Source organism: Ailuropoda melanoleuca, chromosome 6 (genome assembly GCF_002007445.2).
Source record: "Ailuropoda melanoleuca isolate Jingjing chromosome 6, ASM200744v2, whole genome shotgun sequence".
NCBI lineage: Eukaryota > Metazoa > Chordata > Mammalia > Carnivora > Ursidae > Ailuropoda > Ailuropoda melanoleuca.
The window spans coordinates 76,147,437-76,172,776 of record NC_048223.1 but is presented as its reverse complement, the minus strand read 5'-3'; the positions used below and the strand labels follow the sequence as shown (position 1 = coordinate 76,172,776).

The 25,340-nt window shown below is 35.2% G+C and overlaps 1 protein-coding gene across 2 annotated transcripts in view; it reads left to right on the top strand.

The window, feature by feature from the left end:
* Positions 1-25,340, top strand: part of MICU1 (mitochondrial calcium uptake 1) — a 249,274-nt gene that overhangs the window by 67,409 nt on the left and 156,525 nt on the right. For both annotated transcript variants that reach the window (XM_034662666.1, XM_034662665.1), the window contains exons 3-4: positions 4,901-5,075; positions 18,300-18,462. In XM_034662666.1, coding sequence (XP_034518557.1) covers positions 4,901-5,075; positions 18,300-18,462 — 338 coding nt within the window. The remainder of the gene's footprint in view (positions 1-4,900; positions 5,076-18,299; positions 18,463-25,340) is intronic.

Genomic DNA, 25,340 nt, shown 5'->3' with positions numbered 1-25,340 from the left:
TTCTCTTCTAGGGTTTTTATGGTGCCAGGTCTCACATTTAGGTGTCTGATCCATTTAGAGCTTATTTTTGTGTGTAATGTAAGTGCTTTGGTTTCATTTTTTTGCATGGAGCTGTCTAGTTTTCCCAACACCATTTGTTGAAAAGATTGTCTTTTTCCCATCGCATATTCTTTCTTCCTTTGTTGTAAATTAATTGACCATATAATTATGGGTTTATTTTTGGGCTCTTTGTTGATCTATATGTCTGTTTTTGTGTCAGTACCATACTGTTTTGCTTACTACAGCTATGTAGTATATCTTTTTTACCCCTTGGAGCCCAACAGGGGGCTTGAACTCATGACCGTGAGATCAAGACCTAAGCTGAGATTGACAGTTGGATGGTAAAAAAAAAAAAAAAAAGAAAAAAAAAAAGAGTTGAATGCTTACCTTACTGAGCCACTCATGTGCCCCTGGGTATCTTGAAATCTGGTATTATGATACCTCCAATTCTCTTCTTTTTTAAGATCAGATGGCTATTTGGGGTGTTTTGTGTTTGCATGCAGATTTTGGATTTAATTTGTTCTAGTTCTGTGAAAAATGCTGTTGGTATTTTGATAGGGATTACATTAAATCTGTAGATTGTCCTGGGAATATGGATGTTTTAAAAATATTCTTTCTCCCCATCCATGAACATGGAATATCTTTCCATTTGTTTGTTTCGTGCTCAGTTTCTTTCATCATTGTTTTATACTTTGCAGAGTATAGATCTTTCCCCTCTTGGTTAAGTTTATTCCTAGGTATTTTATTATGTTTGGTGCAATGGTAAATGGGATTGTTTTCTTAATTTCTTTTTCTGCTGCTTTATTACTGATGTATAGAAATGCAACAGCTTTCTGTATGTTGATTGTATATCCTGCAACCTTACTGTAACTCATTTGTCAGCTCTAGAAGTTTTTCGGCTAGACTTTTCCATATGTAGTATATTGTCATCTGCAAATAATGAAAGTTTTATTTCTTCATTACCACTTTGGATTCCTTTTATTTGTGTGATTGCTTGTAGCTAGGCTTTCTAGTACTATGTTGAATAAAAATGGTGAGAGTCGAATCCTTGTCTTGTTCCTAATCTTAGGGGAAAAGCTCTCAGTATTTTACTATTGAGTATGACGGTAGCTATGGGTTTTTTATATATGGCTTTAGAGAAATGTTCCCTTGTTTAGGGTTTTTATCATGAATTGATGTTGTAATTTGTCAAGTGCTTTTTCTGCATCTATTGTAATGGTTATATGGTTTTTATCCTGTTGTTGATGTGATGTATCACGTTGATAGATTTGCAAATGCTAAACTATCCTTGCATACCAGGAATAAATCACACTTGATCATGGTGAATGAGTTTTTTAATGTATTGTTGGATTCAGTTTGTTAATATTTTGTTGAGGATTTTTGTGTCTATGTTCATTGAGATAGTGTCCTGTAGTTCTCTATTTTTGTAGTGTCTTTATCTGGTTTTCGTATCATGGTAATGCTGGCCTCAAAATGTATTTGGAAGCTTTCCTTCCTCTTATATTTTTGGAATATTTTGAGGACAGTAGGTTCTAACTCTTCTCTAAATGTTTGATAGAATTCACCTGTGAAGCCATCTGGTCCTGGACTTTTGTTCGTTGGGAGTCTTTTGATTACTGGTTCAATTTCATTGCTGGTAGTTGGTCTGTTCAAGTTTTCTATTTAATCCTGATTCAGTTTTAGGAGGTGATAGGTTTCTAGGAATTTATCCATTTCTTCTAGGTTATCCATTTTGTTGGCGCATAATTTTTCATAGTATTCTCTTATAATCCTTTGTATTTCCCTGATGTCAGTTGTTATTTCTCCTCTTTCATTTATGATTCTGTTTCTTTGAGTTCTCTCTCTCTCTCTCTCTTTTTGATAAGTCTAGCTAAAGGTTTATCAGTTTTGTTGATCTCAAAGAACCAGCTTCTGGTTTCATTGATCTGTTCTATTATTTTCTATTTTCTATATTTCTACTCTAATTCTTATTCTTTCTTTCTTTCTTCTTTCTTTCTTTCTTTCTTTTTTTTTTTTTTTTGAGATTTTATTTATTTCTTTGACAGAGAGAGACAGCCAGCGAAAGAGGGAACACAAGCAGGGGGAGTGGGAGAGGAAGAAGCAGGCTCGATCCCAGGACCCTGGGATCACACCCTGAGCCGAAGGCAGATGCTTAATGACTGAGCCACCCAGGCACCCCTAATTTTTATTCTTTCTTTCTTTCTTTCTTCTGGATAGCCTCTTAATGATGTTATCATGTTGAACCATATGACATTGCTGATATTTGACAGTTTGCGGTTTGTAAAAAGAACAGAGTCATTTGACTCTCTCTAATAGTTAAAGAGCAAGGTAGATTCTGGAAATATAAAATAACAAATTATGTGATATGGTTTAGTCACTAAATCATGTAGCAGTTTGAAAGAATAGAGTCATTATCTTGGATGAAGAAGTTAGGAAAAATCTTCATAGAATAGAATTTCAGTTTCAATCTCTAATCAGCTAGAGGGGCTTTTCTTGAACATTCAGTTTTTTCTTGCTATTAATAGTTGAATTAACCTGGTAAGGCCATCAGATTTTTGTCTTAATGTAGAATTTTTTAATGTACATGTTTTTATTTGAATACCAATTTTTTTATTCTTTTGGTCCCACATTCTTTCAATTAATTTTTTTCTGTTTAAAAAAATAACAAAATTTATCCTCCTAACCATTTTTAAGTGTACAGTTCAGTAGTGTTAAGTATATTCACGCTGTTGTCAAACAGATCTTTAGAACTTTTTCATCTTGCAAAACTGAAATTCTTTTTCCCTTAAATACCTCTGTTCCCCCTCCCTGCAGCCCATAGTTATCATCATTCTATTTCCTGTCCCTGTGAAATAGACTATGTTAGATACCTCATATAAGTGGGATCATAGAATGTTTGTCCTTTTGGCTCATTTCATTTGGCATAATGTCCTCAAGTTTCATCCATATTGTAGCATGTGATATGATTTCCTTTCCGTTTTAGTTTTCTTTCAGAGTTACTTAAAAAAAAATTTATTTGACTTACAAAAAGCTATACTTAACTAATGTAGACAGATTAAGGAGTTAGAGATAAGTATACACCTGTGATCCATCATTGCAATCTATGCGATAAACCTGTCCATCACTTTTAGAAATTTTCTCCCACCCTCTCATTTGTTATTATTATAGATTGTTTTAGTGATAAAACACTTAACATAAGGTCTATTCTCTTGAGCAAAGTTTTAAAAGATTTTATTTATTTATTTGAGAGAGAGAGAGAGGGAGGGAGAGAGAGTGTGTGTGTGTAGGGAGGAGCAGAGGGAGAGGGACGAGCAAACTCTGCACTGAGCACAGAGCCTGATGTAGGGCTCGATCCCAGGACCCTAAGATCTCTACCTGGGCCAAAATCAAGAGTGGACACTTAATCCACTGAGCAGCCCAGATGCCCCCCACCCCCTTAGCAAATTTTTAATTATACAACACAGTTTTGTTAACTATAGGCACTGTGCTCTTCAGTAGATCCCTAGGACTAATTTACTTGGTGTAACTGAAAATTTGTACCCTTTGACTATTATTTCCCCATTTCCCCCTCCCCCAGCCCCCGGAAAGCACCATTCTACTCTCTGCCTATATGAGTCTGACTGTTCTATATTCATATGTAAGTGGTATAGTATAACATTCTTCTGTGTCTGGCTTATTTCACTTAGCATAATGCCCTCTAGGTTCATCTGTATTGTTATAAATGGCAAGATTTCCTTCCTTTTTTGATGCTGAATAGTATTCCAGTGTGTGTGTGTGTGTGTGTCGCAAGCACGTACCACATTTTATTTATTTGTTGACTGATAGGCATTTAGGTTGCTTCTTGTTAACTGATAGGCATATAGGTTGCTTCCATGTCTTGGCTATGGTGAATAATGCTGCAGTGAACATGGGAATATAGACTCTGCTTTGAGATCCTGATTTCAGTTCCTTTCGATATATAACCTAAGTGGGATTGCTGAATCATATTGTACTTCTATTGTTAGTTTTTTTGAGGATCTTCCTTCCTGTTTTTCAAGGTGGCTGTATCAATTTACAATCCCACCAACAGTGTACCACAGATCCCTTTTCTCCACATCCTCACCAACACGTTATCTTTTTTTTTAATTGTATCCATCCTACCAGGTGTAAGGTAATATCCCATTGCAGTTTTAATTTGCGTTTCCGTGATGATATTGATGTTGAGCACATTGTCGTATATATGTTGGCTATTGATGTATCTTTTGAGAAATGTTTGTTCACTTCCTTTGCTCCATTTTTTAATCAGTTTATTTGTTTTTTTGCTACAATGTTGTAAGTTTTCTGTGTTTTGAGTATTAGCCTTTTATTTAATATATGGTTTGCAAATATTTTCTCCCATTCCATAGGTTGCCTTTTCATTTTCTTGATTGTTTCTTTCCCTGTGCTGAAGCTTTTTAGTTTCATGTAATCCTGCTTGTCTCTTTTTTCTTTTGTTGCCTGTGCTTTTAGTATCATACCCTTTATTTTTAAGGCTGAATATTATTCTTTTGTATGTATATACCACATTATCTTTAACCACTCATCTATCAATGGACGTCTCAGTTGCTTCAAACATTTTAGCTATCATGAATAATGTTGCTATTAACATGAATGTGCAAAAATCTCTTCATGACTCTACTTTCAATTCTTTTGGATTTATAAGCAGAAGTGGGATTCCTGGATCATACAGTAGTTCTATTTTTAACTTTCTGAGGAACCTCTTCATGTAGAAGTTTTCATAAATTTCATTGCTGTTGCTTCTGCTAAACTATCTGAAAATCTTTATTTCTTGATTAATGCAGATTTTTTTCTTTTCTTTTTTTTTTTTTTTTTGCATATCCAGGGCACTTGCAGAATCTCCACCATCTGTAAACAACCCAAAGAGTGAACTTGGTGATAAAGGGAAGAATAAAGATGAAGGGGAAGTTTGTAACCATGAGAAAAAGGCTGCAGATGTTTGTCTTGAGCCTCATCCAGAAGAGAAAAAGAAGAAACGTTCTGGATTCAGAGACAGAAAAGTATGGAACAATCTTATAAATTAGTCAAAACTGTTAATTCTAAATTAGAATAATGCAGTTGAGTCTCTTTTATCGTTTGTTTTGGATGGTTCGTATTCTCCTTGCAGTGATACTCACCTCACTGCTATTTTCTGTCGTGTTTTTAGGCAAATGTACTCTTGGAATGTGAAGTTAATGGGGCTAGTGGAAAGATCTAGGATTGGTGATCAGGATTTGCATATATTTTCTTCCCTCTTTTAATGCAGCTACCTTAGTCGATTCCTGCTTTCCAGATCTTTCTGATGCTAAATGTTCTTGGATATGTTGAGTCTTTGATGCCAAGTTGTAAAGGCAGAAAAACATCTCTTTGGAAATATACAAATATTTCCAAAAATTCAATTAATTTTGATGATAGTATAAACGTTGAATGACTTTAACATTTTATATCTTTTTTTTTAAAGATTTTATTTATTTATTTGACAGAGATAGAGACAGCCAGTGAGAGAGGGAACACAAGCAGGGGGAGTGGGAGAGGAAGAAGCAGGCCCACAGCGGAGGAGCCCGACGTGGGGCTCGATCCCATAACGCCGGGATCACGCCCTGAGCCGAAGGCAGACGCTTTAACCGCTGTGCCACCCAGGCGCCCCTACATTTTATATCTTTAACACAACCTGCTGTTACATAGCTCTACCTCAGAAAAATTTCAGTTCCAGTATAGGAATGCCTATGATACTGAGCATTTGAATTCAGCAGACAGGAGTGCTGAAAAAGTCAAAAGGTTGAATTTTTTAGACATTTGCATGTTATTGTTCAAATTCAGGGAATTGCCTTCACTTGCTAAAATGTAGCTAATAAGTGCAACACGGTAATTTGAGTTATTTCCGTGTTTTTTTTGTGTGTGTGTGTGTGTGTGTGTGTGTGTGTGTGTGTGGTATATAGTTGCAAGAAGAATTCCTTTGAGAAACTTGGATTGTTTTTTTGGATGAAGTTGTTAACTATGTCTTTTCATTTTTCAGATCCGTTTCTGATTGAGGTCAATTTGAACAAAAATGATTATAAGTTAACTGTCAACTATCCCAGTGTTTCCACAATGATAGTTATTTAATCTTTTGCCCTGAGTGAATTTGAGTAAATTTCCAATTTATCTTGTGCCAGCAGTTTCATTTATAGTTTTACATTTTATAAAATAGAGCTAAAATTACCCAAATAAGCATTTATTTTTGAACTTTCCATTTTCTGCTCAGCAATGACCATATATCATACTTCCCAGAGAAAAATGAAAGTTGATCACTGTAATTTACTTAATATGTAACGCCCATGGCTATAAAACCTTTCTAATCTATTTCTGAAATAATTCTTCTTTCACTAAAGTTTCAGTGGAAGAACTTTGTTTTCCCTATTCAGGAGTAACCATTCCACATGTCATCCTGTTTCCCCAAGAACCTCTTTCAACACTTATTTTTTCCTCTGTCCGGTTTTCTCAGTTGCTCTTTGTCTTTTCATTTATTACGTAGTATACATTGACATGTTAAAGATTTTTCAATCTTTAATAAAATAATAAATTGTATTTTTGAGCATATTGTTTTTTGTTTTTGTTTTTTGCCATTCACATTCTTTCCCTGCTATACCAAACTGCTCCAGTCTCTACAGACTGTCTTTGACTTCCTCACTTTTCACTTAAACTTTTTGGTTTTGTTCTTTTATGTTTCTTGATTTTTATGTAATATTTCAAATATTCAGAGAGGAAAAAAATAGAGACTACTATAATGAACATACATATATCCAACACTTACTTATGTCAAGTTTTAACATTTGACTATATCTGCTTCAGTTTTTTTTTAAAGAAACAAAATGAATATAAAAAAATACATTGCTGTATACTTTCCCCAACCCCATTTTTTTTCTCTTTTTCAAAAGTAAGCCATTGTCTTTAATTTTTGATTTATTAATGCCATACATGGCCTGGTTGTTTTCTGTGTTTTGTTTTTCTCTTCTAATATTGATATTCTTTTATCTTGTTTCTTTTGATTTATTTTTAATTTTTAATTTTATTGTCCCCTCTGGCAAATCAAGTCCTAATTCTGAAAAATTCTCATACACTGCTTCAGTATTGCTTCATGGCCATTTCTCTTGGAACTCTTCTTAAATGTATCTTGGATCCTCACAACCTATACTTCGTATCTTGTAACTGTTCTTTTATATTTTTTCTCAGTAGTCCTTCCCCTGCTCTCTTGGGGCCCCTTTCCTTTTCCTTCCCATTTTTTTTTTAATGATAAAAGAGTTAAAATGTTACGTTTACCATGTTAACCATCTTTAACTGTACATTTTATCGTAGGGTGTCAGCATTTTCTCACTACGCATCTCCATAACTTTTCCTGTTATAAAACTAAAAATCTATACCCATTAAACAATAACTCTCTACTACCCCCTCCCCCAGCCCCTGGCAACCACCATTCTTATGATTTTGAATGCTAAAAGAACCTCATACAAGTGGAATCACAGAGTATTGGTATTTTGGTGACTGGCTTATTGCACTTCATGTAATGTCTTCAAGGTTCATCATGTTTTGGCATATGTTGGAATTTCCTTACTTTGGGGGATATTCCAGGGTATGTATATACCACATTTTGGTCATTCATTCATCCATTGATGGGTATTTGGTTTGCTTCCACATTTTAACTGTTTTGAAAAATGCTATGAACATAGGTAAACAAATATCTATTGAAGATCTTGCTTTCTGTTCTTTTGGGTATGTGCCAGAAGTGAAATTGCTACATCATATGGTAATCCTATTTTTAATTTTCCTATGGAACCACCATACTGTCTTCCACAGTGATATGTCATTTTGCATTCCCACCAGCAAGGGTTCTAATTTTTTCATATCTTTGTCAGTGCTTGCTATGTTCTTTATTGTATTAGCCATCCTAACAGATGTGAGATGATATCTCGGTGTAGTTTTCATTTGCATTTCCATAATGATCAGTGATGTTGAACAACTTTGCATGTGCCTGGTAGTTAGTTGTATATCTTCTTCGGAGAAATGTCTGTTCACATCTTTTGCCCATTTTTAAACTCTGTTTTTTCTTTAATTGTTGAGCTTTAGGAGTTCTCTATGTAATCTGTTAACTCCTTATCAGATACATAATTTGCACTTATTTCATCTCATTATATGGATTGCCTTTTTTACTCTGTTCACATTATCTTTTTTTATGTTATGTTAGTCATCATTAGTTTTTGATGTAGTTGTCAGTGATTCATTATTTGCATATAACACCCAGTGCTCATTAAAACACGTGCCCTCCTTAATACCCATCACCAGGTTACCCCTTCCAGCCACCCTCCTCCCCTCTGAAACCCTCAGATTGTTTCCTGGAGTCCATAGTCTCTCATGGTTCTTCTCCCCCTCTGATTTCCACCCCCCTTCAGTTTTCCCTTCCTTCCCCTAATGTCCTGGTGAGGATGTTGAAAAAGGGGAACCCTCTTAACACTGTTGGTGGGAATGCAAGCTGGTACAGCCACTTTGGAAAACAGTATGGAGGTTCCTCAAAAAGTTAAAAATAAATCTACCCTATGACCCAGCAATTGGGGGTTATTTACCCCAAAGATACAGATGTAGTGAAACGAAGGGGCATATGCACCCCAATGTTTATAGGAGCAATGTCCACAATAGGCATTATCTTTTGATGTACAAAATTTTAAAAATTTCATGAAGTCTACTTGTCTTTTTTTCTTTTTCCTTTGTTGCTTATGCCTCTAGTGTCATATCCAAGAAATCATTGCCAAATCTAATGTTGTGAAGCTTTCGACCTATGTTTTATTGCATAATTAATATAGTTTTATGTCTGTCATTTTGGTCTTTGATCCATTTCAAGTTAATTTTTTTTAAGATTTATTTATTTTAGAGAGAGAGCACGAGAGCCCGGGGTAAGGTGGGGAGGGGTAGAGTAGAAGGGAGAGGGACAAGCAGATTCCATGCTGAGCTCAGAGCCTTGGTGCAGGGCTAAGTCCTACAACCCATGAGATCATGACCTGAGCCAAAATCACAAGTTGGGTGCTTAAGCAACCAAGCCACCCAGGCACCCCTTAAGTTAATTTCTAATTTGGAGTTAGATAAAGGTGCAACTTCATTTTTTTGCATGTCGGTACCAATTTTCCCAGCACCATTTTTTGAAAAGACTATCCTTTTTCCAGTAAATGGTTGTGGCCCCTCGTCACAAATCATTTGACCGTATATGTGAGGCTTTATTTTTGGCTCTGTATTCTATTCCAGTGGTCTATATGTCTGTCTTTTTGCCAGGTCCACATTCTTTTATGAGTGTAGTTTTATTTTTTATTTATTTTTTATTTTTTTTTATTATATTATGTTAATCACCATACAGTACATCCCCAGATTCCGATGTAAAGTTTGATGCTTCATTAGTTGCATATAACACCCAGTGCACCATGCAATACGTGCCCTCCTTACTACCCATCACCAGTCTATCCCATTCCCCCACCCCCTCCCCTCTGAAGTCTTCAGTTTGTTTCTCATAGTCCATAGTCTCTCATGTTTCATTCCCCCTTCTGATTACCCCCCTTTTCTTTATCCCTTTCTTCCCCTACCGATCATCCTAGTTCTTATGTTCCATAGATGAGAGAAATCATATGATAATTGTCTTTCTCTGCTTGACTTATTTCACTTAGCATTATCTCCTCCAGTGCCGTCCATGTTGCAGCAAATGTTGAGAATTCGTTCTTTCTGATAGCTGAGTAATATTCCATTGTATATATGGACCACAGCTTCTTAATCCAGTCATCTGTTGAAGGGCATCTCGGCTCCTTCCATGATTTGGCTATTGTGGACAATGCAGCTATGAACATTGGTGCATATGGCCCTTCTCTTTACTACATCTGTATCTTTGGGGTAAACACCCAGTAGTGCAATGGCTGGGTCATAGGTATGAGTGTAGTTTTATAATAAGTTTTAAAATCAGGTTGTAGTGGTCTCCCAACTTTGTTCTTCTTTTTCAAAATTTGTTTTGGCTCTTCAGAGTCCTGAGAGTTTCCATGACACGTATTAGTTGTTTCCATATCTTGGGTATTGTAAATAATGCTGCATTGAACATGGGAGTACAGATACCTCTTCAAGATACTGATTTCATTTCCTTTGGTTATATATCCAAAGTGAAACTTCTGGATGATGTGGTAGTTCTATTTTTAATGTCTTGAGGAACCTCCATACTATTTTCCATAGAAGCTAAACCAATTTACATTCCCACCAACAGTGCAAAAATGTTCCCATTTCTCCATATCCTCACCTATACTTGTTATCTTTTCTCTCTCTCTTTTTTGTTAAAGATTTTATTTCTTTATTTGAGAGAAAGTGTGGGAAAGAGCATAGTGGGGGGGGGCAGAAAGAGGGGAGGAGAGGGAGGCTGACAGGGGGCTCAATACCAGGACCCCAGGATCATGACCTGAGCTGAAGGCAGACCCTTAACTGACTGGGCCACCCATGCCCCCCTCTCTCTCTCGCTCTCTCTTTTTTAACGTTTTTTTAAAAATTTATTTATTTGAGAGAGAGAGTACGCTAGTGCACAGGTGCATGGGGGAGGGGCAGAGGGAGTAAATCTTCAGGCACATTCCCTGCTGGGCATGGAGCCTGATGCAGAGTTCAATCTCATGACCCTGAGATCATGACCTGAGCTGAAACTAAGAGTCAGATGCCCAACCAGCTGAGCCACCCAGGCTCCCCATCTCTTCTCTTTTTGATGATAATCATCTAATAGGTGTGAGGTGATAATCTCCTTGTGGTTTTGATTTGCGTTTTCCTGATGATTAGTGATGTTGAGCACCTTTTCATGTATCCGTTGGCCGTGTGGATGTCTTCCTTGGAAAAATACCTATTTAGGTCATTCTGCCCATGTAATTGAATTGGTTCCTGTAGGTTTTTTGTTTTCGTTGTTGCTTTTTTTTTTTTTTTTTTTGGCTTTTAAAGTTTTTATTTTAATTCCAGTTAGTTACCATACAATGTTATATTGATTTCAGGTATACAATATAGTGATTCAACAATTCCATACATCATCCAGTGCTCATCATGACACTTGCACTCCTTAATAATCCTGTGACTTGTTTAACCCATCTCCCCATCCCCACTCCTCTCTGCTAATGATCAGTTCTCTATATTTAAGAGTTTGGTTTTTTTTTTTTGTTTGATTAGTTCTTTTTAAGTAGACTCCTCACCCAATGTGGAGCCCAATGTCAGGCTTAAACTCACGAACCTGAGTTTGAGCTGAGATCAAGAGTCAGACATTTACCCAACTGAGCCACCCAGGTGCCCTAAGAGTCTGGTTTTTTGTCTTTTTTTTCCTTTGCTCATTTGTTTAATTTCATAAATTCCACATATGAGTGAAATTATATGGTGTTTGTCTTTCTCTAAGTGATTTTCATTTGCATTTTACCCTCTAGATCTATCGATATTAATGCAAATGACAAAAAGTCATTCTTTTTTATGGCTGAGTGGTATTCCATCGTGTGTGTGTGTGTGTGTGTGTGTGTGTACGTACACATACTACCTCTTCTTTATCCATTCGTCTATTGATGGACACCTGGGTTGCTTCCATATTTTGGCTTTTGCAAATAATGTTGCAATGTTAAACGGGTGTATATCTCCTCAAATTAGTGTTTTTGTATTCTTTGGGTAAATACCCAGGAGTGATGTGACTGGATCATATGGTAATTCCGTTATTAATATTTTGTGGAACCTCCATACCGTGTTCCATAGTGGCTGCACCAGTTTGCATTCCCACCAACAGTGCATGAAGGTTCCTTTTTCTCTACATCCTCACCAACACTTGTTGTTTCTCCTGTTGTAGATTTTAGCTATTCTTACAGGAGTGAGGTGATACCTCATTCTGGTTTTGATTTGCATTTTCCTGTTAGTGATGTTCAGCACCCTTTCTTGTACCTGTTGGTCATCTCTGTGTCTTCTTGGGAAAAATATCTATTCAGATCTTCTGCCCATTTTTAAATCAGATTTTTTTTATTGTATGAATTCTTTGAATTTGACAAAATACAACATCTTTTTGTGATAAAAGCCCTCAACAAATTGGGTAGAGAAGGAACATACTTTAACTTAAGAAAGGCAGTATATGACAAACCCACAGCTAACATCATACTGAACACTGAGAGGTTGAAATCTTTTCCTTTGTAATGAGGAAGAGGGCCCACAGGGGTGCCCACTCTAAACAGGCTTTTACTACATAGTACTGGGAGTTCCACCTAGAGCAATTAGGAAAGACAATGAAATGTAAGGCATCCAAATAGGAAAGAAAAAAGGAAAAGCGTTATTATCTGGAGATCATATGATCTTATAATTCTAAAGACTCAATTAAAAAGCTATTGGAACTGATGAACAAATTCAAAGTTGCAGGATATAAAATCAACATGCAGAATTGATTGTTTCTGTACTAACAGTGAATTATCTGAAAAGGAAATAAAGATAATTATCCCATTCACAGTAGCATCAAGAACAATAAAATACATAGGAATAAATTTAACCAAGGTAATGAAAGATCTGTACAGTGAAAACTACAAGTCTTTGATGAAAGAAATATAAGAAGACACACAAATGAAATGATATCCTGTGTTCATGGATCAGAACAATAAACATCATTTAAATGTTTATACTACCCAAAGCTATCTGTACATTTGATGTACTACCTATAAAAATTCCATTCACATTTTGCACAGAAAAAGAAATCCTAAATTTGTATGGAACTACAAAAGTACCTGAGAAAAAAGAGCTAAGCTAGAAGTAAGCTGGAAGTATCCCTCTTCCTGATATCGAACTACATAGTTATATTAAAACATTGTATTCTGTCATAAAAATAGAACATATAGGCCAATGGCACAGAGTGGAGATCCCAGAAATAAACCTCCACCTATACGGTCAATTAATATTTGACAAAGGAGCCAGAAATACTCTATGGGCAAATGATAGTCTCTTCAATAAATGATGTTGGAAAACTTTATAACCACAACCAGAAAATGAAATCAAACCCTTATTTAAAGCATTCACCAGAATTAACGATATTAAATACTTTAACATAAGACCTAAAACAATGAAACTTGTAGAAGGAAAACAATAAAACTTGTAGAAGTTTCCTTAGAAGGAAACTCATAGAAGGGAGCTTAAGAGGAAGAGCTCCTTATCTTTCGTCTTGTAATGATTTTTTTGGTTATGACACCAAAAATACAAGCAACTAGGAAAAATCAACAAATGGGACTATATCAAATTAAAAAGCTCCTGCACAACAAAGGAGCCCATCAACAAAATGAAAAGACAACCTATGAAAAAGTATTTGAAAACCATATATTCAATAAGGGGTTAATATCCCTTTTCTTTCTTGATGAGTCTAGCTAAACATCTATTTTATCTCTTAAAAAACTAGCTCTTATTATTACTGATCTTTTCTATTGTCTTTTTATTCCCTATTTCATTTTCTAACACTCTCATCTTTGTTAACCTGCCTTTTGCTGCGGGCTTAGTTTGTTCTTTTTCTAGTTCCTTGGAGTGTTACGTAAGTTGTTTATTTGAGATCTTTATTTTTTAAATATAGGTGTTTACTGCTGTGAATTTCTCTCTTAGAAATGTTTTTTGCTACATTCTGTAAGGTTTGATATGTTGTGTTTCCATTTTTTTTTTGTTTCAAGGTATTTTTAAATTTTTCTTTTCATTTCTTTGTTGACCCATTGGTTTTTCAGGAACATGTTGTTTAATCTCCATGCATTTTTGAATTTTCCAGTGTTCTTCTTGTAATTGATTTGTTAGTTGCATAGCATTATGGTCAGAAAATAGGCTCGTTATGAAGCCTTCTTAAATTTATTTTGACTTGTGGCCTAATGCGCTCTCTCCTGAAGAATGTTCTGTGTGTGCTTGAGAATAATATGTATTCTGCTGCAATATTCTGTAAATGTCTTTTAAAATTCATTTTGTCTAAGTCCAAAATTCATTTTGTTTAAGTCCAGTGTTTCCTCATTTATTTTCTGTCTGGATGGTCTATTGTTCAAAGTGGGGTATTCAAATCCCTTACTGTTACTGTATTGCTGTGTATTTTTCCCTCAGTTATGTTCACATTTGCTTCATATATTTAGGTTCTCCATGTTAGGCACATAACTAGTCAGAAATGTTATATTCTCCTTATGAATTGACCTTGTATCATTATATTATTCTCTTCTTTGTCTCTTGTTACAGTTTTTGGCTTAAAGTGTATTTTGTTTGGTAGCCTAGTTATTCCTGCTTTCTTTGGCTTCCACTTTCATGGGATATCTTTTCCCATCAACTTTGCTTCAGCCTGTGTGTCCCAAAACCTGAAGTGAGCTTCTGTTTCCTTGATTGCAGGATTTAATCCATTACATTTAAAGTAATTATTGACAGATAGGGGTTTACTGTTGTCATTTTGTTTTCTGCGTGTTTTGTAACTCCTTTATCCTTTTCTTTCTCTCTTGTACTCTTCCTTTGTTATTTGATCATTTTCTATAGCAGTGTGCTTAGATTTTTTTCTTTTCACCTTTTGTGTATCTGGTATAGATTTTTGCTTTGTAATTGCAGTGGGGCTTACATAAAACATAGCAGTGTATTTTAAGCTGCTAACAGTTTAACTTCTAATGTATATAAAAGCTCTACATTTATTTGCCCCCAATATTTTGTTTTTAATATCACAATTTATATCTTTTTACATTGTTTATCCATTTACAGATTATTGTAGTTCTTTTAATGCTTTTTAAAAATCTTCATGTGAGAGTTAGAAGTGATTTACCCACCACCATTACAAAATTAGAGCATTCTTTTTTTTTTTTTAAAGATTTATTTATTTATTTGCCAGAGAGAGCAAGCAAGAGCAAGAGAGTGTGCACAAACAGGTGGAACAGTAGGCAGAGGGAGAAGCAGGCTCCCTGCTGAGCAAGGAGCCACACGTGGGACTTGATACCAGGACCCTGGGATCATGACCTGAGCCAAAGGCAGACGCTTAGCCGACTGAGCCACCCAGGTGTCCCACAAAATTAGAGATTCTGAAATTACACATTTACCTTTACCAGTCAGTTTTACATTTTTATTTGTTTTTCTGATACTGGTGTCTTTTGGTTTTAGGTTCAGGAATTACCTTTTTTTTTTAAATAAGTTTATCTAAGTAATCTCTACACCACAATGGGGCTCAAACTCATGACACCAAAATCAAGAGCCACATGCTCTACTGACTGAGCCAGCCAGGCACTTCAGGTTCAGGAATTACCTTTACTATTTCTTGTAAGATTGACCTAGTGTTAATGAACTCCTTCAGCTTTTGTTTTCCTGGAAAACTCTGCATTGTTTCTCAGTGTGTGCTGCTTTGGATTCATCTTGTTTAGAACTCTTTGGGCTTCCTGGATCTGCATGTCTGTTTCTTTCCCCAGGTTGGGAATGTTTTCAGTCATCTTTTCCTTGAATAAGTTTTCTGCCTCTTCTCTCTCATTCTTTCTCCTTCTGGAACCCCAGTGGTGCACATTTTGGTCCATTTGATGATGTACTTTATAAGTCCCTTCATTCTTTTTCATTCTCTTTTTGTTCCTTTAATTAGGCAGTTTCCTTAATTTTGCTGCCAAAAAATAATTGGCTTTTTATTCAATGAGACTGGTGTCATTGAGCTTGGAATTGCATAGAATTTTAAGATGATGATTGTTATTATGGATGGCCGGTAATTCACTAGATTGAAAAGAGAGGGTGTCCCTAACATAGAGGACAGCTGTTGGGGTACAGATTGGGTATCATAAATCACCTCTTGAGAGAAAGTGTGCCAGATACTAATTTATTTACAAGATCTTTCTGCCTGCTGCCTTTTTCAGGTTCTGGCTACAGTCTGCATTCAAAGCCTATGTATGATTTCTAACATCAGGGCCCAAACGGATTCACTGTCACTTGCATTCACTTGGCCTCAAGATATTATAGCCTTGATTTTCCTTAGGCATTCTACAAAAATTAAACCCTAGAACTAGTTTCAGGACCAGCAGTTTTATTGAAGAGAATTGTCTTAACATCATGAAGTTCAAGAATGTTTTAAGTAAATGATTGAATGTTTAACTATTATAATTCTTTTAGTAAATCTTTTCCCCAGCCAGGCTAACCATTTCTTTTCTTTTTTTTTTTTTAAGTTTTTTTTTTTTAAAGATTTTATTTATTTATTTGACAGAGATAGAGACAGCCAGCGAGAGAGGGAATGCAAGCAGGGGGAGTGGGAGAGGAAGAAGCAGGCTCATAGCAGAGGAGCCTGATGTGGGGCTCAATCCCACAACGCGGGGATCACGCCCTGAGCCGAAGGCAGACACTTAACCGCTGCGCCACCCAGGCGCCCCTCAGGCTAACCATTTCAAAATCCTACAGTTTTCTCTATATCTTAGTGTCTAAGTGTTTGTTATCTCAGATGCTGTATTCCAAACCCTCTATAAAATAGTTTGTTAGCATTTCTTTGATATAAACACTTAAAAGGAGGCAGCTTTATATCATTTAATATGGTGTGATCCCCAATATACATTGCTAAATGAAAAAATATATATATATACTGCTCGGTATGTCTATATTAAATTTTAACAATACTGGGAATGCAAAAAGTCTATTACCTTCCTTGGCCTATTGTTTTAAACTAAAACAAGTAATATTCAGCAACATAATTTAGGGACTTGTAACAACCCAGGAATCTGGTGAGTCTGAAAATTATTGACTTTTAAGGTATTGTCTTTCTATATTTATCCTGTATAGGACTGACTTAACTTTTTAGTTCACAAAAACATCTTTTGCGGTAGTTATAGCTTATATCCTAAACGTTGCAAACTGAATATTTTTATTGTTGTTGTTGAGGAGAACAAGAATACAGATGTCCTAAAGGAAGTTATTTCTTCTGTAGTCAGTATTATCCAGCAGGTAGTTGTAATATAATATAAAATGCCTTTGAGTTAAGACTCGTAGCGAAGTTTTAAGGCCACTAAGGGTGTGAAAACTCCTTAGTGTGTTTGCCACGTGCCAAATATTTTGATAAAATCTCTGAAGTCAGTACTCAGATTTTAATGCAAATTAGCATTGGAAGATTCCTGTCATGTATAGTTATAAATTCGCAGTCCTTTCATAGTTAATGTAAACTGGTAGTGGAATTTAGACCACCACAATGGCTGTTATCAGTGACCTCAAAGTGACCATTTAGCAAGGACTGGCAGTTACAGTGTTAGCTCTGTGTTAATATGGCAAATTAAAAACAATAATAAAGTTTTTCTTAATATTTGCAAATGACTTTTAGACATTGAACTATTAGAATTTTTTATTGTATTGCCTTGGCACATTTCCTACCAGTTACTTACTTATAAGATACTATTTATTTTGCCTGCCTCAACATCTAAAATTCAGGTCCAGTCAGTAAAATAACTGTCTAGTCAGTATTCCGGTAAAAAAGATTTCTCTCATTCCTACATTTATAAAAGAATATTATGTAGAAGGTACAGTGTTTTGTATGTTCCATACACAGAATCACAGCTTGGATGCCAGATTTAAAAATGGGCATCTTAATATTATACTCTTTTAATAAAATGTATGCCATATTTGATTTTGTTACTATTCAAATATTGTGTTCTTTCAGTTCTGTTTTTTTTCCTAAATGCGGTGTTTGTAAAATATTTCCAGTAGTTTCCTTAATCTAATAGTGAAAAGTAAAAATCTTAGGCTTGTTAATAGATTCCAAGATATGTAATTGTATTTTTAATGTATATTTAATGTACTTCATGTTTGAAAGGCTATTCGCTATTTAAACCTATGAATTCCCAATTCTGTTTGTTTTGGGATTCAAGAAATTGCATCAAAGTAAAAATGGTAAAATCAATCCCTTTTTAAAAATTTGGTATTTAAAATTCTGTAGGCTACCACATATGTGTCATTATACCCTGTTACTGAAACCTTTTGAATTCTTGTATGACAGTTTTCAGTTTTGTAGTTTTCAATGATTTAAGAAATTAGGAAATTATTTGCAAAAAAATTCTGAACAGAAGTTACACAAGCATTGCCTCAACTGGAGTATGAATAGTATTTTGGAGGGGAAAGGTTCATAAGTTTTTGAAATTCAAGTTTATGTCTAATATAAAAAAAATTCAGTTATAAAAAATATAATAAAATATCTTCAAAAACAAGATAGAAAATAAATGAAAATGAGACTTGCTTAATATAGTAACACTCTGAATTTCTAATTTTAGGTGATGGAGTATGAGAATAGGATTCGAGCATATTCTACACCAGACAAAATCTTCCGATATTTTGCCACCTTGAAAGTAATCAATGAACCTGGTGAATCTGAAGTGTTTATGACTCCACAAGATTTTGTGCGATCCATAACACCCAATGAAAAACAACCAGAACGTAAGTGCTAAAGTGAAAAATGAGATTATGATATTAATTTTGTTATATGCTTCTTTGTTTCTTTCTTTGTATTACCTAACCATTATAATTATATGCCATAATTATATTCATTGTGTAGTGACTGAATGTTAGGCATTATTCTAGTCTTTAGGAGTACAAAAGAGGAGCCAACAGTCTAATGAGTCGATCATCAACCAGGATATTGGGTTTAGGAGGTTGTACCCAGGTGTTACCTACCAGGAAAATTTAAAGACATATACTTGTTGCCACTGGGCCAAGGGAGCACAGATGGAAAAAGCAGCAGACAGACCAAAAAAACCTAGAAAGGAGAAGACTGAGAAGGAAGGCATTTCAGGGAATAGGAGCTTTGAAGGACCACTGCATACACCTGGAAATCCAGAGTGCAACGTGTATGCCCAGGGCCAGCCATGTTTGGAAAATACTTGAGTGGGCTTGTACTCCTTTCTGATCTGTATGCCCCATGTGAGGAGGTAGTGAAAGTTAAAGCAGAGTTGTCAGAGGTCTAGCTAAAAATCAGGGGAGGTCCCCAGCTCAGAGCCAATCTGTGAATGTTAGGAGAGTTGGGGTGTTTTTGTTTTTTATTCTTTTTGCCTCCAGCATTTAAAGAAGTCTATGTCATGTCACTTGCTGACTGTTTAGGTAATAGAACAGAAATGTCAGTAGTGGGGCGCCTGGGTGGCGCAGTCATTAAGCACCTACCTTCAGCTCAGGGCGTGATCCCGGCGTTCTGGGATCGAGCCCCACATCAGGCTCCTCTGCTAGGAGCCTGCTTCTTCCTATCCCATTCCCCCTGCTTGTATTCCCTCTCTTGCAGGGAATACAAACAAATAAATATAAAAAAATCTTAAAAAAAAAAAAAAAGAAAGAAAGAAATGTCAGTAGTGACACATGACAGAGAACACAGGTTTTGCAAAATTATTTTGGAAAAAAGTTACTAAACATTGATGGCTGTAGTCCTCAACAAGGTATGTAACATGAAACACTGGGAAATAGGGAGAATCTGTTTTAATTACTACATTATAATATTCAAAATGTCCAATTTTAATAAATTGTATGGCATACCAATAATCAGAAATAAATGACTCATCAGCAGAAAGAAAAAGAAATTGACAGAAACCATCCCTGAGGAAGCCCAAGCTTGCACTTACTAGGCAAAGACTTAAAATCAACTCTCTTAAATATGCTCAAAGAGCTAGATGAAACCATTGACAAAGAACTATAGGAAACAAGGTGAACAATGTGTTAATAAAGGAATAGAAATCATAAAAAAGGAACCAAATAATAATTCTTGAGCTTGAAAATTGCAGTAGCTGAAATAAAAAAATGGACTAGAATTGTTCAACAGTAGATTTTGAGCAGGGAGATAGAAGAATCACAGAACTTAGATTAATTGTTACTGTCCAGTCAGAGGAGCAGAACACAAAAAGAATGAATAAAAATGAACATAGCCTAAGATACATAAGAGACACCATCAAGTATATCAATATATGTGTAATGGGAATCTAAGAAAGAGAAATTAAGACATTTCCAGATTATCAAATGCTGAGGAAGTTTGTTGCTTGTGGTTCTTCCCTACAAGAAGTGTTAAATGGAGTTCTTTAGGCTGAAATAAAAGGATGCCAGACAGTAAATTGATGCCATACAAAGAAATTAAAAAATAATAAAGACCAGTAAAGGTAACTACACAGGGAAATATAAAAGCTAGTATTGCTTTATTTTTTGTTTGTAACTCCTTTTTGCTTCCTTTATGATTTAAAACATCAGTCATAAAACAATAATAATAAATATGTTAATGTTGAATCAAGCTACATTATTTTCAATTTAAGATGTTAATTATAATCCCCAGGTTAACCACTAAGAAAATAACTTTAAAATACACAGAAAAGGAAATGAGGAGAAAATAGAAATGGTATATTAGAAAAAATTAAACACAAGAGGGCAAGATTGGAGGATTCAAGAGACAAAAAATATGTAAGACATATAGAAAACAATTTACAAGATGGCAAAAGCAGAACCTTTATGCTTTTGGGGATTATCAGCAGTCACTTCCAATATAACTGAATTAAACTCACCAGTTAAAAGAGAGTAAGAGAAAAAATATGATCTAACTTTATATTGTCTACAAGAGACTTGCTTTAGATCCAAAGACACAAGTAGGTTGAAAATGAAAGTGTACAAATAGTAACCAAAAGAGAGCTGAGGTGATTTTACTAAGATCAGGAAAAAATAGATTTTTGTGAGAAATTGCTACACAAGACAAAGACTTTATGTATTGATAAAAGGGTCATTTCATCAAGGAGATATAACCATGATGAATACATACATACCAAATGACAGGCCCCAAAATATATGAAGGAAACATTGACAGAATTGAAATGAGAAATAGTTCTTTAGTAATAGTTGGGAGACAGGGTGCCTGGGTGGCCCAGTCGGTTAAGTGTCCAACTCTTGCTTTTGGCTTAGGTCATGATCTCATGGGTGGTGAGATCAAACCCTGTGTCCAGCTCTGTGCTCAGCAGGGAGTCTGCTTGAGATTCTCTCCTCTCCCTTTGCCTCTCCCCCTGCTATCTTTCTCACTCTCTCTGAAATAAATACATCATTTTTAAAAATGCTAAAAATGGTTAAATTGAAAAAATTATAATAGTTGGGAGACATCAGTACTGCCATTTCAATAATGGATAGAAGGTTAGTGAAGAAAGAGGACTTAATGCTATAAACCAATTAGACCAAAGATATTTATAAAACATTCCACTCAAGAGCAGCAGAATACATAGTCTTCTCAAGTAAAAATCAAATATTCTCCAGAACAGACCAGATAGACCATATGTTAGGTAATAAAATGAATCTTAATAAATTTTAAGATTAAAATCATACCAAGTATCTTTTCTGATTACCATAGAATGAAATTATCCATCAGTAACAGAAGGAAAACTAGAAAATTCATAAATATCTGGAAAGTAAATAGCATGCTCTTTAACAACCAATGGATCAGAGAAGAAATCACAAGAGAAGTTAGTAAATACTTTGAGATAAACGAAAGAGAAAACAATTTGCCAAAACATATGCAGTGCCGCAAAAGCAGTGCTGAGAGGGAAACTTACAGCTATTTAAACAGAAGAAAGATCACAAACCAGTTTCCTAAAAACCGGTGTTGGAACTAAAAAGAAAAGCAAACAAAACCCAAAAATAGTAAAATAAGGAAATAATAAAAGTTAATGTGTAATAAACGAAATGGAGAATAGGAAAATGAGAGAGAATCAATAAAACAAAAAGTTGGTTCTTCGAAAAGATCAACAAAAATGAGAAACCTTTAGCTAGACCAGGAGAAAAAGAAAGAAGCAAAATAACTAAAATCAGAAATGCAAGTGGGAAACATTACTATCTACATATAGAAATAAAAAGGATTATAAAAGAATACTATGAAAAATTGGTATACCAACAAATTGGATTATACCTAGATAAATATGGACAGATTCCTAGAAACATACAAACTACCAGAACTCTTTTTTTTTTTCCCAAAAGATTTTATTTCTTTATTTGAGAGGGGAGAGAGAGAGAGAGAGCACGCGCACATGTTCTCTCACAAGCGGGGCCNGTCTAATGCAAGACTCAGTCCCAGGAACCTGTGATCCTGACCAGATCCAAAGGCAGATGCTTAACCGACTGAGCCACCAGGCACTGCAAACTACCAGAACCCTTACAATTCAACAAAAGGACAGCTCAATTAACAAATGGGCAAAGGACTTGAATAAACATCTCTCCAAATAAATATACAAATGACCAATAAGCACATGAGAACATGCCTAATTTATTAATCATGAGGGAAATACAAATCAAAACCATGATATACCACCTCACACCCACCAGATTGGCTATAATTTAAAAACAAACAAATGTTGGTGAATATGTGTAGAAATTGACTTGTTGCTGGTGAGAATGTAAAATGGTACAAACACTGGAAAGCAATTTGGACATTTCTCAGAAACTTAAACATAGAATTAACCATACGACCCAGCAATTTCACTACTAGCATAAGCCCAAATGAATTGAAAACAGGTGCTCAAATGAGTACTCAAAAAACTCTGTTCACAGTACTCAACACCCCAAATGTTGTTTAAGAGCTGAATGGATAAACAGGTTATAGTATATACAATACAATGGAGTATTTTTCTGGTGTGGATGACCCTTGACAACATTATGCTAAGTGAAGTAAGTTAAACACAAAATGCCACATATCATATGATTTTATTTATGTGAAATATCTAATGCAGGTAAATCCATAGAGATAGAAAGTGGGTTGTTAGTTGCCAGCAGCTGGGTTGGGGGAATGAGAACTGATGATTGCTTAATTGCCGTGAGGGTTTCGTTTTTGGAGTGGTGAAAATGTTTTGGAACTAGATAGAGGTGGTAGTTATACAACATATGAATGTACTAAATGCCACTGAACTACACACTTTGAAATGTTTAGTTTTATTTTAATTGAATTTCATCTCAATTTTTAAAAGGGGAAAAAAGGAGAATATGCAGTCCATCCTCATTTGCAGATTTTGTGTTTGCAAGTTGGTATACTCACTAACATGAACTCGTGACCCCATAGTCAGTACTTGCCCTGCTTTTGCAGTCGTCTGCAGATATGTGCTGAACAGCAAAAAATTGAGTCACCCCTTACGTAGGTTGGCCAGCTGAAGTCAAGCAATCTAAAGCTCTGCCTTTTTGTTTCAGCTTTCATTCTTTAAACAAATGTCCTTGGAGGGAGGGCGGGAGAGAAGAGGGAGAGAGAATACAATGTCTTTAAACAGAAAAACACATAAAACAAGGTTTTATATGTGTTGATAGGTTAACAAAAATGTTGTGAGCAGATGTTGAGGAACCTAACACCATATTTCCCCTAGGAGAAACTGGTCAGTATTTAGCAATTCATTTTTCTTGGCAATTTTATAGAACGTAAGTACCACAGTTAGCAAGAATTAGTTGTATATGGTACAGGAGTAGGATATAAAAACGAAACTGTTCTTTTAGAGGATATGTTAAGGAAGGCATCATAAGGATGGCATTTGAGTTGGATTTTGAAAAATGAATAATAGTTCATCACGTATTTGAGAGGGAAAGGGCATCACTCAGAGTGAGTAAATTATATGGTGAAAATACAAACATGTGAAATAGCAGTGTGAGCATGGGGAACCAGAAAGAGTTACGACGTTTTCCAACCAGGGAGTTTATGTTTTGCCCATATTTATTAACATTAATACATCTCTGGGACAAATGAAAACTCTAGGTAGGACTATCACCCCTCGAAGGTGCAGGAAATCTATATATTTACACTTTTTGTTATGGAAATCTTCAAATGTAAAAATACAACAAATAATATAATCAACCTATATATATGCATCACTTAGCTTCAACAATTGTCAACACGTGGCCAATCCTATTTCATTTATAACCTTCTTACTTCTTCTCCTCACTCTAGACTGTTTTAAAACCAATCAAGACAGCATATCATTTAATCTGTAAATACCTATATGTGCGTCTAAAAGATAAGTAAAAAAGTCAATAACAACAATAATTTTTAAATATTACATTTTTTAAAAATAGCATTCATTTCTTAATAGCAGATATCCAGGCACTGTTCAAATTTCCCTATCTAGAAAACAATATACATAGTTGGTTTGTTAAAACGAACCTCCAGAGAAAGTCACACAACTGTATTTGTTACCTCTAACGTCTTTACCTACAGGTTTTTTCCTTTTTTCTCACCTTTATACAAGATGAATTATATGCCTTGTTTCATATCTCTCACCTCACGTTTCACCTTTTTGCTTAGATTGGTGCTGCAGCAGTTAGCAGTATAGAGATTTAGCCTGACAAGAAGAAACGCCCGCTATGCTACGTATCTCTTGCTTTCTGCTTTAGAGCGTCTCTGCTGCTGTAGCATGGGACCTCTGCAGGAGCACACTCAACTGTGTTGGCATATGTACACATGTGGAGGTACTCCAGTGGAGTTTACTCTTTGTTGAGATTTGGTGGATCAAATACTCTCTTCCCCATTGTCTTGGGTGGTCAGTTCTGAGACATAAACTACATGGTTTCTCACATGGGCCAAGGAGAAGTGAGCCCTAGTTGTCTAAAGCAGTAAATCGGCTCAGTAACACACCCTTGAATTGGCTTTCCCTCCTTTTCTGTTTCACTTTTCCTGATCCTCTTGTACTGGTTCCCTATTTTTCAGGAAACCCAATCTAGACATCATTTATTTGTGAGAGAATGTGAGTCATTTATATTATAAAATTTCCCACATTTTGGATTTTACTGATTATGTCCCTATGGTATTATTTAATATGTTCTTCTATACTTTGTATTTCACCCATGTAGAAAATATATAGAAAGCAACTGAAAGAGAATATACCAATGTATTCTCTAAATGCTGAAGTTATAAGGAATTATTTTATTCTTCTTTATATGTTCCTTTATTTTCTAATAGACTTCATATACATGTATCTAACACGTATTGATTGACCTCTGCTGTGAGTTAGACCCTGTTCTACATGGAAGGGATGCAGTAATGAATCAAATAGACAAAAATTCCTGCCTTTACAGGGTATGCCGTTTTTTATAATCAAAAAGAAGGTATATAAAAGTTTCTACTAATTGCATTGAACTTTAGATTAAGAACCTTTTAAATTAGTTTTAGCTCCTTGTTTTGTGAGATGTGGAAGGAGAGATTAAAGAAGGTGTCAGTGTAAGATGGAGGAAAAAGGATTGTAAAGTATTTTCCTGGTTTTTATGATAGTAAAATATTTTTGTACCTGTCAAATTATTTATGAATCTAATTCATATCAGTAACTTTAAATAAGAATGTGCTT